The sequence below is a fragment of the Pongo abelii genome, chromosome 20 (genome assembly GCF_028885655.2).
Source record: "Pongo abelii isolate AG06213 chromosome 20, NHGRI_mPonAbe1-v2.0_pri, whole genome shotgun sequence".
NCBI classification, from domain to species: Eukaryota; Metazoa; Chordata; class Mammalia; order Primates; family Hominidae; genus Pongo; species Pongo abelii.
The window spans coordinates 843,486-856,579 of record NC_072005.2 but is presented as its reverse complement, the minus strand read 5'-3'; the positions used below and the strand labels follow the sequence as shown (position 1 = coordinate 856,579).

Below are 13,094 nucleotides of genomic sequence, written 5' to 3'. Positions count from 1 at the left end.
ACGTTGGTCAGGCTGGTCTCAAACTCCCGACCTCAGGTGATCCACCTGCCTAGGCCTCCCAAAGTGCTGGGATTACAGGCATGAGCCACCGCACCCAGCTCAGAATATTTTCATTGTCCCCAAAGGAAGCCCAGACCCCATCAGCCTTCACTCTCCATCTCCTCCCCTAGGACCTGGCACCCACACATCCCCTCGTGTCTCCATGGATGGGCCTGTCCTGGACATTTCATAGAAATGGGATCACACACTGCATGTTCTTTTGTGCCTGGCTTCTCTCACTGAGCATGAGGTCCTCAGGCTGCATCCACATTGTGGCCTGTGTCAGAGCCTCGTCATTCCTTTTCATGGCTGAGAAATATTCCCGTGTGTGGAGGGATCACGTTGTGTTCATTTATTCATCTGTGGGTGGACATCTGGTTTGTTTGTTTTTTTTTTTTGAGACAGAGTCTCACTCTGTTGCCCAGGCTGGAGTGCAGTGGCGCAATCTCAGCTCACTGCAACCTCCGCCTCCCAGGTTCAAGTGATTCTCCTGCCTCAGCCTCCTGAATAGCTGAGATTACAGGCATGCGCCACCATGCCCAGCTATGGGTTGTTTTCACTTTTTGAGTTTGTAAAGCTGTACAAGTGTTTGTGTGGGCGTATGTTTTCATTTCTCTTGGGTGTATGCCTAGGAGCGGAATTGCTGAGTCATATGGTGACTCTTTGTGTAACAATTTGAGGATCCACCAGACTGTTTTTTTTTTTTTTTTTTTTTGAGATGGAGTTTCACTCTTTTTGCCCAAGCTGGAGTGCAGTGGTGTGATCTCGGCTCGCTGCAACCTCCACCTCCTAGGTTCAAGCGATTCTCCTCCCTCAGCCTCCCAAGTAGCTGGGATTACAGGCCTGCACCAACACGCTCGGCTAATTTTGGTATTTTTAGTAGAGATGGGGTTTCACTATGTTGGCCAGGCTGGTCTTGAACCCCTGACCTCAGGTGATCCGCCTGCCTCAGCCTCCCAAAGCACTTGGATTACAGGCATGAGCCACTGTGCCTGGCCGACCAGACTGTTTTCTATAGCGGCTGCACTTTCTTACGTTTTCACCTGCCCTGTGTGTGGATCATGGCCTGACTTTTGGGCCTCTGGCTCTGCTGTTACCATCCAGGCCGCCCCTGGCTTGGGCTTAGCCTCTCTTAATCCACCTCTGCCCCCGGATTTGCAGGTCACTACTGGGTCTTTATTGCAGGTGCCCTTTCTTCTGTCATAAAATTCACCCCTGAGCCCTGTCCGTCTCCTGACCACCCCCCAATGTATCTGCCCTACAACTCCAATTCCCCTCCTCCCTCAAATCTGTCCTGCCAGGCACTGGCCCCCTTCCCTGAGTCACACGCAATGTCTGCTAGGCGAATCCCTGCTCAGTCCTCAGGCTGACTTGGCGGTGGCATCACATAGCCACTCCCTCCCTCTGCCCCTAGACACCTTCCTCACCGGGTTTCCAGGAGACCTGGCAACCTCCTGCCCTTTATCCTATTAAGGAACACTTATGCAGTGCTGGTGCCAGGCGCTGCTCTATGTACATTGCAATTATTAGCCAATTACCCTATGAAGTGGGTGCTGTTCTTGTCCCTGTTTTACAAGGGAGGGGAGGGGGAGGCACAGAGAAGTTGAGTAACCTGCCTGAGATCACACAGCCAGGTCTGCAGCTCAGGGGCTGCTCCAGTGTCTGTGCTGAGCCTCCCTCCCCTCCTGCTGCTGCCTCCTCTCCTTCTCCGGGCTTCTGAACACCAGCAGGGCTGGACTCACTCTCCCGGACTCTGCTCTGCTCCCAGGACCTGGTCCAGGCTCCCGGCTCTAATCTTCACCATGTGGCCACCCTGCCTGCACGTCCATCCCCTAGACCTTGCCCTGAACTCCAGAGCTCACCTCGACCTACAGTCCTCCACCCTCCCACTCCTCTTTTCACTGCTCACAGGGACAGCTTTGTTCCCTTTCTCCCTCTTTTTCTCGCCCTGTGGCACCCTCCCCGCTCTGTGCTTGCCTCTACCATAGTTGGAGCCACCCCGACTTGTGGCAAGTTTGTCTTCCCAGTCCCTCCGTGGTCTCTCGCTTCTGCCCCGGTTCCCGACAGTCATTTCCCAACACAGCAGCTCCAAACATTTCACCCTGACCAGCAAGGCCTCATGGGACCTGCCCCACCTTGCCCTCTGACCCCCTCTCCTGCCCCTTCCCTGCCAGGAACACTCCAGGTGAGGCACAGCCTCAGGGCCTCTGCCCTGGCTGTGCTGTCTGCCTGATACAGCTATCCCCAGGCAACCCCAGGTTTCCTCTCTCTCCTCTTCTGGTTTTTGTTTTCTGTTTGTTTGGAGACAGCGTCTTGCTCTGTCACCCAGACTAGAGTGCAGTGGCACAATCACAGCTCACTGCAACCTCAACCACTGGGCTCAGGTGATCCTAGATCTTCCCACCTCAGCCTCCCAAGTAACTGGGACTACAGGTGCACCCACCACGCCCAGCTAATTTTTAAATTTTTTTGTAGAAATGGGGTCTTCCTGGCTGGGTGCGGTGGCTCACGCCTGTAATCTCGGCACTTTGGAAGGCCGAGGCGAGCAGATCATCTGAGGTCAGGAGTTCAAGACCAGCCTGGCTAACATGGTGAAACCCCGTCTCTACCAAAAATACAAAAAAATTAGCCAGGTGTGGTGGCTCACGCCTGTAATCCCAGCTACTTGGGAGGCCAGGGCAGGAGAATCATTTAAACCCAGGAGGTGGAGGCTGCAGTGAGCTGAGATTACGCCACTGTACTCCAGCCTGGGTGACAGAGCGAGACTTGGTCTCAAAAAACAACAACGAAAAAAGAAATGGGGTCTTCCTATGTTGCCTAGGCTCGTCTCAAACTCCTGGCCTCAAGGTGAGAAAGAAAACTTAGGTAGTTAGATAAGAAAGCCTGCACAGACCGGGCGGGGTGGCTCACACCTGTAATCCCAGCACTTTGGGAGGCTGAGGCGGGCGGATCATGAGGTCAGGAGATTGAGACCATCCTGGCTAACATGGTGAAACCCCGTCTCTACTAAAAATACAAAAAATTAGCCAGACGTGGTGGCAGGTGCCTGTAGTCCCAGCTACTCGGGAGGCTGAGGCAGGAGAATGGTGTGAACCCGGGAGGCGGAACTTGCAGTGAGCCGAGATGGCGCCACTGCACTCCAGCCTGGGGGACAGAGTGAGATTCTGTCTCAGGAAAAAAAAAAAAGTAGCCCCCGGCAGCCCCCCAAAAAGAATCTCAAATATCAGTGTAAAAAAGTCAGTGACAACTAAAAATTGCAAAACTACAACAAAGGGATCCTCCCCACTCAGCTTCCCAAAGTGCTGCAATTACAGGTGTGAGCCATCCCGCCCAACGGGATTTTTTTTTTTTTTTTCTCGATGGAGTCTTGCTCTGTCACCCAGGCTGGAGTGCAGTGGTGCGATCTCGGCTCACTGCAACCTCCGCCTCCCGGGTTCAAGTGATTCTCCTGCCTCAGCCTCTCGAGTATCTGGGAGTACAGGCGCCCACCACCAAACCTGGCTAATTTTTGTATTTTTAGTAGAAACAGGGTTTCACCATGTTGGCCAAGCTGGTCTGGAACTCCTGATCTCATGATCTGCCCGCCTTGGCCACCCAAAGTGCTGGGATTACAGTGATGAGCCACCACTCCTAATAGGATTTTTGCTTGAATCTGTCCTCACTGTATTCGCTGACCTCCCCATCTGATACTGCAGTTCTCCCCTTCTCCCCATGTCACTTAGCCTTTCTGCTCTTTCTTCTTCCGTAGCTTTGTCGCTTTCTAACGTTGTTATTTATTTTATTTTATTTTATTTCATTTTATTTTTGAGACAGAGTCTTGCTCTGTTGCCTAGGCTGGAGTGCAGTGGCACGATCTTGGCTCACTGAAACCTCCACCTTACAGGTTCACGAGATTCTCCTGCCTTAGCCTCCTAAGTAGCTGGGACTACAGGCACCCGCCACCTGGCGCAGCTAATTTTTTGTATTTTTAGTAGAGACGGGCTTTCACCGTGTTAGCCAGGATGGTCTTAAACTCCTGATCTCATGCTCTGCCCGCCTCAGCCTCCCAAAGTGCTGGGATTATAGGCATGAGCCACCGCGCCCGGCCACGTTATTTATTATATTTTACTAAATCTTGTCTGTATCTGAATGCGAGGGATACTTGGCCTGTTTTATTCACCATCACTGTAGGTTGCTGAGTAAATGTTGAATTAATGAATGCATCACTGAATAAGTTACTGATTGCCTGCACACAGCAAGTGCTGGGCTGGGGTTCTCCTTGAACCTGGGGAAGTGAGGAGGTTTGCAAAGACAGGAAGAGTCTGGGGTGGGGAGATACCCAGGCTAGGCTGGTGGCGCTCAGGGGAGAGGACAGAGGTGAGGGGACTTAATAAGCACCTAGAGATATGCCTAGCTCTACCTAAGACTCTCAGTTAACCGTCTAAGGTAGGGACACTTTATTGCCATTGCACAGGTAGGGAAACTGAGGCCCAAGGGAATTAACCCTGACCTGGCCTGGAGCCAACGGAGGAAACCCTGTACAGTTTGATGCACAAATATTTATAGAGTTCCCACTAGGCTCCCAGACCATCCCTAGGAGCCGAGCTGCCCCTTGACCCCATCCAGGCCTCAGTTTCCCCGTCCACACTTCGCCCCCGCCTCATGGATTCTAAACTGTTGCCCCAAGGTGGGAGTTGAACGGAAACTACAACTCCCGAGAGGCCGTGCGGCCAAAGGCACACGAGAACTACGGAGGCGAGAGTCTCGCTCAGCCAACTGCCGCTCTCGTAAGGCTCGGGCTGCCCTTGGTGCTGCCGATCCCAGACGTTGCTGCATTCAGGCATTCGCCGACGACAGCCCAGCGCGGGGCGGGGTTAGGTGGAGGGGGCCTGATTCGTATTCGGCGCAGGCGCAGTCCGCGCGGGTTCTCGCACGCATAAGGGGTGCGAGCGGCGGCGGCCATGGACGACGAGGAGGAGACGTACCGGCTCTGGAAAATCCGCAAGACCATCATGCAGGTGAGTCGCGCGTGGTGTTGGGGGCGGGGGCGCGGGCGGCGGGTGCAGGGGCCCGAGGTGGGGTCGAGCTCGGCGTCTCGTAGTCCCGTCGGAGCAGCAGCGACGAAGGGCCGGGCCGATACGGGAGGCCCCGAGGCCGCCGGGGATGCCAGGCGCTGGACCCGACCTGAGCCGGCAGCGGGGAAGGGAGGGGGTTTCGAGACGTCCGGATGCGGGGCTTAAGGGTGGGCGGGCGGCTCCGGCTGGTGCGGCGCGCATGGCGGCGAGAGGAGGAATGGGGACGGGGGGCGCCCCCAGACTCTGCCCCTCTCTGCGATTCAGCGTCGCCATTTGTCCTTGCGTCCTGAACGCCAGGGAGTCTCAGCATCCGAGGCTGGCAGAGTTGGTGGTTGGGAAGCAGCGGGCGAGCTGAGGCTTTCGATGGGGACGTGGAGCTTGGAACCCGTGCCTTGGGGTCTGGGGCAGATGGAGGCCACTGGGCCGAGTCCGGTTTGGAAGCCGGGCAGAGGCCTGAGAGCCTGCGGTTCAGGGTCCTGCCTCAGCCATTGGGGCCGTTTGAGAGCTTTTGCTTTGTCTTGCTTCCCACTCCTCGCCCTTGTCCTCAGCGAAGCCCCCCGCAGCCTGATTCTCCTTCCTCCGGGCCTCAAACATTGTCAGCCTGAAGTCACATATGTTTCGGTCCCTGTCATTTTTTTTTAAGAGATAAGGTTTCACTCTGTCGCCCAGGCAGCAGTGCAGTCGTGCAATCATAGCTTACTGCATCCTTGAACTGGCCTCAAGCAACCCTCCTGCCTCGGCCTCCTTAAGCACTGGGATCACGGGCGTGAGCCTCCGCGCCCCGCCTTTGTCCCTGCCTTTAGGGTAGCTCTGCAAAGTGGTTTGGAGGGCTTTGCTCCCTGCCAGGTTCCTGTGAGGCTGGATGGACAGACGGTCTTGGTCAAGGCTGGACATCTCTGCGATCCTCTCAGGATCACACTGGTCCCATCCTGTGGTGTGGGGCTGTGGGGGCCGGGGTGGCTCTCATGGGGCACACAGTGAGTGTTCAGCCCATTTGCTGTTCACCTCTGTCCTCTGCAGCAGCCGCAGGTCTGACTTCCGGGTCACGAGCTCTGGCCGCCTTCCTCTCTCTGCCCTGGGGTCAGCTGGTTCTTTCTCTCTGCAGCTGTGCCACGACCGTGGCTACCTGGTGACCCAGGACGAGCTTGACCAGACCCTGGAGGAGTTCAAAGCCCAATTTGGGGACAAGCCGAGTGAGGGGCGGCCGCGGCGCACGGACCTCACCGTGCTGGTGGCCCACAACGATGACCCCACCGACCAGATGTTTGTGTTCTTTCCAGGTGAGCAGCGGGTCCCGGGGGAGTTCCGGTGGAGCCACCCGAGCACCTGCCGAGGAGCCGGCTGCTAGCACCCACCCCCCACTCGCCTGGTGCCCAGCATTTGTCTCTCTGCCCAGGCTGGGAGGAAAACTCCCCTCCCCTTCCTTGCTGTGGGCGATGCCGTTGACCTCTGACCCCTCTCATGCACAGCCTCTTTCTAGTTTCCCTCTCAGTCCCCTTCTCTCTTCCCGCCAACTAGGAGAGTCCCAAGGACCTCCCCACTCACTCCCAGCCCCCCATGACCTTTTTGCCCTTGTGTGTCCCTTGGCTCCCCCATCCTGGCCGTTGGGTGCTCTTCCAGCTTCTTGGCCTGGCCCAGGAGGCCCCGTCTGGGTCAGCGCAGCCTCCTTGTGAGCTGCGGCCCCTGCCCTCCCCAGCCCATTCCTCCGCACCCCATGCCCCTTCTCCCCTGTCAGCGTCCGCTACTCATCCCTCGAGCTTGTGCTCGGGCCTCTTTTCCCAGGAACCCGGGACCCTCGGTTTCAGCACCTGCTTTGCGGAAGTCTCCCCACCTGTCTGCCTCCCCACTATGGCTCTAAAGCCCTCAGCGGTTGGGGGATTGCAAGCGCCTTAGGGGCGCAGCCCTGCACCCAGAGTTAATCAGTGGAGTGACGGAGCATGTCGGTCAAGCGGACCTGGTGATGCTGCTGAGTTTTGTTTTGTTTTTTTTTAAACAGAGTCTCATTCTGTCGCCCAGGCTGGAGTGCAGTGGTGCCATCTCAGCTTGCTGCAGCCTCCACCTTCTGAGTTCACGCGATTCTCCTGCTTCAGCTTGAGTAGCTGAGATTACAGGCACCCACCACCATGCCTGGCTAGTTTTTCTTTGTATATTAGTAGAGATGAGGTTTCACTGTGTTGGCCAGGCTGCTTTCAAACTCCTGACCTCAGGTGATCCACCCGCTTCAGCCTCCCAAAGGGCTGGGATGACAGGCGTGAGCCACTGCGCCCAGTCTTCTTTTTTTTTTTGAGACTGAGCCTGCCTTAGTCACCCAGGCTGGAGTGTGCAGTGGCGCAATCTTGGCTCACTGCAACCTCCACCTCCTGGGTTCAAACAATCTTCCCACCTCAGCCTCCTAAAAAGCTAGGTTGACAGGCATACACCATCTCACCTGGCTACTTTTTCTTTTTGTATTGTTTATTAATTAATTAATTTTTTTGAGACAGAGTCACGCTCTGTTGCCCAGGCTAGAGTGCAGTGGCGCAATCTCCGCCCACTGCAAGCTCTGCCTCCCGTGTTCACGCCATTCTCCTGCCTCAGCCTCCCGAGTAGCTGGGACTACAGGCGCCGGCTAATTTTTTGTATTTTTATTAGAGACGGGGTTTTACCTTGTTAGCCAGGATGGTCTTGATCTCCTGACATCGTGATCTGCCCGCCTCGGCCTCCCAAAGTGCTGGGATTACAGGCGTGAGCCACCACTCCCGGCTTGTATTGTTAATTGAGACGGGGTTTCACCACGTTGGCCAGGCTGGTTTAGAACTCCTGATTTCAAGTGATCCACCTGCCTTAGCCTCCCAAAGTGCTAAGATTACAGGTGTGAGTCACCGCACCCGGCCTCAGGTGATGCTTCTTAAAGAGAGTGTCCTGGGGTGTGAGGTGTGCTTGTTGCAGAGGCTGGTGCTGAGTCACCCGCCTCCCCAGAACTGCCCAGGGTGGGAGCCTCTCAGAGTTGAAGGTCTCTGCTTCTCCCTGGTCTCTGGGTGACTGAGGGGTGTCAGCCCCCTGTCCCTGTCTCCGGGTGAATGAGAGGTTTCAGTCCTCTCTTCCCCTGTCCTGGGATCCTGCAACTCAGGCCTCATTTTGCAAACGCGGAAGCCGAGGCCCGAGCAGGAGAAGCACCTGTGTGGAATGGGGCTGGAACTCGGGTGCTCTGGGGTCTGGGTGGGTGAGGGCCAGGAGGGCCCAGGGTGGTGCAGGCCAGCACGCTCTCTGTCTGCAGAGGAGCCCAAGGTGGGCATCAAGACCATCAAGGTGTACTGCCAGCGCATGCAGGAGGAGAACATCACGCGGGCCCTCATCGTGGTGCAGCAGGGCATGACACCCTCCGCCAAGCAGGTGGGCACCCCCGCCCCACCCCGCCAGCCTCTCCCCCTCCCCAGCCTCCTCCCCCGAGCAGGTGGGCACCCCTGCCCTGGCCCACCCCACCAGCCTCTCACCCTCCCCAGCCTCCTCCCGCGAGCAGTACCCACAGGCGGCCATATGCCTTGGGCTTTGGGCTAGGCCAGCCAGGGTGCCCTGGAGGATGTGGCCGGGATGTCCGACAAGCCCCGACTGCCTCCCTCCCACCGCGTCCATGGGCCCCACCCCAGGCAGCCGCCGTCCTCCCCCATCCATGGGCCCCACCCCAGGCAGTCGCCGTCCTCTCCCGTCCATGGGCCCCACCCCAGGCAGCCGCCGTCCTCTCCCGTCCATGGGCTCCACTGCTGACCCCAGCCCCACCCCAGGCAGCCGCCATCTTCCCCCAGCTCTCAGGAGGGGTGTCAGGGTGGAGGGCACTGTGCTTCTCGCCAGCTCCTGTGGGCTTCAGCCCTCGGCCTGGTGCAGATTCCAGGAGCCGGAGGTTCTTTGTCCTGAGCTGATGTCCAAGGGGACTTGCAGAGGAGGCCTGGCATGGGGTCCTCCAGGGGTCTATCCGTGTTGCCCATCTGTCTGTTGGACACTCCTGAGCTAGACTGCTGTGCTGTGCTGTGATGGGCAGTCAGCAGAGCAGTTTAGTCCCTGGCCCACCAGCTGTGGGGTTTACGCAGCCACACAAAGCAGCACCCCTGTATGGGGAAGAGGTCGCCCTGCCAGCTCTGAGGGCCGCCCCTGGAGGCGTGTGACAGATGGAAACACATCCGAGTTTCCACGGCCTCATCACTGCTTGTGACAGGAGGCCCTTGATGAGCAGAGAGGCTGGGGAGGGGCGGGCTGTTCAAGGCTCCTGGGCTGGCGGTGGGGTTTTCTGATTTACGACGTGGGTGTGATGTTGGGGCACACGAGTGAGCCCCAGGTAGCTTGAGGCAGGAAATGGAGGTCGGGTTGTCTGGGCCTCTCCAGGCCCGTGCCTGAGAGCCACTCTCTTCCAGTCTCTGGTTGACATGGCACCCAAGTACATCCTGGAGCAGTTTCTGCAGCAGGAGCTACTCATCAACATCACGGAGCATGAGGTGGGCGCCTGCCGCAGAGTCCCGCCTGTGTGGGGCCGGCAGAGATGCAGGGTTTGTGGGTGGCCAGGAGGATGTGGGATCTGGGGCCCAGGGCAGGTGTTCCCATTAGTGCATGGAGGACAGGGTTCACAAAGGGTGGCCCTGGGCCTGCAGCAGCCGAACCCGGGAGCTTCCTAGAAATGCAGATCCCGGCTGGGCGCGGTGGTTTATGCCTGTAATCCCAGCACTTTGGGAGGCCGAGGTGGGTGGATCACGAGGTCAGGAGATCGAGACCATCCTGGCTAACACGGTGAAACCCTATCTCTACTGAAAATACAAAAAAATTAGCTGGGCGTGGTGGCGGGCACCTGTAGTCCCAGCTACTCGGGGAGCCGAGATTGCGCCATTGCACTCCAGCGTGGGAGACAGAGCAAGACGACTCCTCAAAAAAAAAGAAATGCAGATCCCCAGGCCCACCCCAGCCTGTAGAATCTGGACTGCTGGGAGTGTGGAGGGACCCTAGTGCTGGGACAGGAGGAGTGCCAGCAGGAGGTGGCTGTGCCCAGCCCGTCTGCCTCAGAAGCTCCAGGAGCTGTGACTCCATCTCCCGCCTGTGGAGCCGGGGTGGGGTGGTTGGGCTCCCTGAGTGCCGGGGATCGGGGTGGGGTTCAGGGCTCTTGTCCATCTGGAGGTGCAGGAGTTGTGGTGGCATCTGGGAGCCATGTGGGGTCTGACCAGCCCTTGGTGATGCCTGGTGGCTTCCTCTCTTGGCAGCTGGTCCCTGAGCATGTCGTCATGACCAAGGAGGAGGTGACAGAGCTGCTGGCCCGATAGTATCCTTTCCAGCCCCACTGGCCCTGCCCCTCCCTGTCCCTCCCTGTCCCTCAAGACTTCCGCATCCCCACTCCCCCCACCCCCCCCACAGCCCTGTCTAGCATTTTCCTGACTCTGCTTCGCAGTAAGCTCCGAGAGAACCAGCTGCCCAGGATCCAGGCGGGGGACCCTGTGGCGCGCTACTTTGGGATAAAGCGTGGGCAGGTGAGTCCTGCAGGGAGAAAGGGCACTAGGGCTGCTCTGAGCTGACCACTCAGAGAAGGGGGCTTCTGTCCCTCCCCGACAGCCCCTCCCCCTGGACCCAGGGCCTGGAGGGGACCTCGAGACCACACCCCCAATCTCCCCCTCTTAAAGCCAGGGCCACTGGGTCCAGAGAAGAGCGTGACCCAGGTTCCCAGGGAGCGAGTCCCGCAGCCCAGGGTCGGCATCTCGGACCCCTGCCGGCCATCCCCAGCCCGTGTGCTGTCCGCCTGCTGTCTGGTGACTGCAGTGAGGTCCGTCAAGTATTCGCAACCCCTGCTCTCTGCCTCTGCAGGTGGTGAAGATCATCCGACCCAGTGAGACGGCGGGCAGGTACATCACCTACCGGCTGGTGCAGTAGCTGCCGCCTGACAGGTGAGACGGCCGAGGGACAGGCACCGAGGTGGGGTCAGAGACGGGTGTCGTCCCCTCCGCCGGTGTGCAGGGCTGTTCTTGCTTCGTCCAGCAGCAAGCCCTTCCTAGCACCAGCCCAGTTGGGCCACCAGGCGCTCAGGACACCCCCAGACCCCACCCGACTGCAGGCTGCAGCTCCTGGGGCTCTGCACCTGGAAGGGAGAGTCCTGGTACGCGGGGCGTGTGTCTCTGCCACCGCTGACCCACCTTAGAAGCGGGAGACAGTCACCTGCGTGGCAGGTGTGTGGCGGGACTTTCCAGAAGAAGGTTTAGAAACCTGCCCAGAGACCCCAGACCTGAGAGAGGAGGCACAGCTTCAGGCCAACCCTTCCCTGAGTGGGCACCTTGGGAGGGACTGGCCGGAGTCTCAGGAGCGGGACAGCCTCTGCCCATGGCGAGAGCCTCCCAGCTTCCCCTGGACTCTGGTCATGGCGAGGTGCTGTCCTGGCAGGCCGCCCCACTTCACACTCAGCCCAGGAGTGGGGCTCGGCCCGGTCTGACGCTGGCACGGTTCCTTTGAGGTCAGAGCTACTGCTCACGCCTGTGTGACCGCTGGGCACAAGTGAGCCGCCTCTGCACTGTGGCCTGGGCCTCCTCCTGCCAGGCCTCCCGCACCCCCTCACGCTGAGTGGGCGTTGGGCTGTCCTGGGCACACTGGATCTGCCCCTCTCGCGTGACCACCCTCCTCCTCTTTGCCAGCCCCTGGAGGCGGACAGACAGTGACCCCCATCCCTGCAGGACGAACGCCCCTGTCCTGCCAGAATCCGGCCCCCCAGCTCTCACAGCTGCTGCTCCTCCGGACTCCCCAAGGCAGGTGGCCTCCACCCAAGTTTTCCCGTCCTGGGGTGAGGCTTCCTGTGGCCCAGCCCGCCCCATTCACCTGTGGATTTGTGCGAGATGCAGCCTCAGAAGGGACAAGGCCCCCAGAGGGAGGTCACCTGGGCGCAGCTGGTGCTGGGTCCCATCTGTTGGGGGTTTGGGGTCCGGGTCTCCCACCAGCCCCTGCTTCCTCCTGGGCTCCCCTCGTCTTCCCTCCCTCGGGGGCCCTGATGCGTGGTGGCCCCCGCCTGGCCTCAGCTCCTCACTCCACTCACAGCCGTGCACGCGCTCAAGCCACCAGGGTGCAAGATTCCAGCTCTGGAGTTCTCGGTTGTTGAAGGAGGTTGGGTGTTTTCAAATGTTAAAGATGTTTTGAGCAAATAAATGTGCTTGGTATAGAAACCAGGCCGACTAACAAGGTTTTCAGCAGGTGGCCTTGCCTCACCCCGAGCACACGAGGGCAGCTTGGCAGGTGGGCCCTCCTCGCGCTCGCTTTCTCTGGCCCTGGCTTCGGGGGTCAGCGCCTCCCCAGGCCCTCACCCTGCCCTCCCACTTCGTGCTCCTGGGTAAGGCGTGAGCCTGTCTGTCTCTCTTCCTTTCCCGTGAGGGTGTGGAGTTGTTCTCTGGCTTGTGCAGCTGCGGTTTGCAGCCAGTTCCTCGTATAGACGTTTGGGATCTGGCTCTACTTCCCCCTTTGCTTACTGTCTGATTTCAGAAGGCCTCGCCTGCCCAAGTTGAACCTGGCCGCATGTGTTTATTCACAGCAGCTTTATTAAGATGGAATTCTCCCTCGTGTGATCGGTGGTCTGTATTGCGCCCACTGTTCTGCGCAGCAGGGTCCCCAGATCCCCGGGCCGCGGACGGCGGGTGTGATGGGGATAGTGCTTCCCCTTCTCTGCAAATGTACTTTTTTCAAAATTGTCTCGGCCAAAGCAAGCCAGACACAAAGGGACAAACACTGATGTCACTCCTAGGAGGTCGCTAGAGGCATCAGAGACTGGAAGTAGGATGGGGGTTCCCGGGGCTGGGGAGTTGGGTGGGGACAGAGTGTGTCATGTACACAGTCTTAGTTTGGGAAGATGAGAAAATTCTGGAGGTGGCCGGGCGTGGTGGCTCAAACCACTTTGGGAGGCCGAGGTGGGCAGATCACCTGAGGTCAGGTGTTTGAGACCAGCCTGGCCAGCATGGCAAAACCCTGTCTCTACTAAAAATACAAAAATTACCCGGGCGTGGTGGCACATGCCTGTAA

At 58.6% G+C, this 13,094-nt stretch overlaps 1 protein-coding gene across 1 annotated transcript; it reads left to right on the top strand.

Annotated features, from left to right (window-relative positions):
* Nucleotides 1–4,950: 4,950 nt before the first annotated feature.
* POLR2E (RNA polymerase II, I and III subunit E) lies at nucleotides 4,951–12,247 on the top strand (the record flags this gene model as incomplete). The annotated part of the gene is given in 8 exon segments (NM_001133351.1): nucleotides 4,951–5,036; nucleotides 6,199–6,373; nucleotides 8,350–8,465; nucleotides 9,479–9,559; nucleotides 10,313–10,371; nucleotides 10,498–10,576; nucleotides 10,908–10,987; nucleotides 11,726–12,247. Coding segments are annotated over 7 exon segments (633 nt in total). The 3' UTR covers nucleotides 10,974–10,987; nucleotides 11,726–12,247.
* Nucleotides 12,248–13,094: the final 847 nt, after the last annotated feature.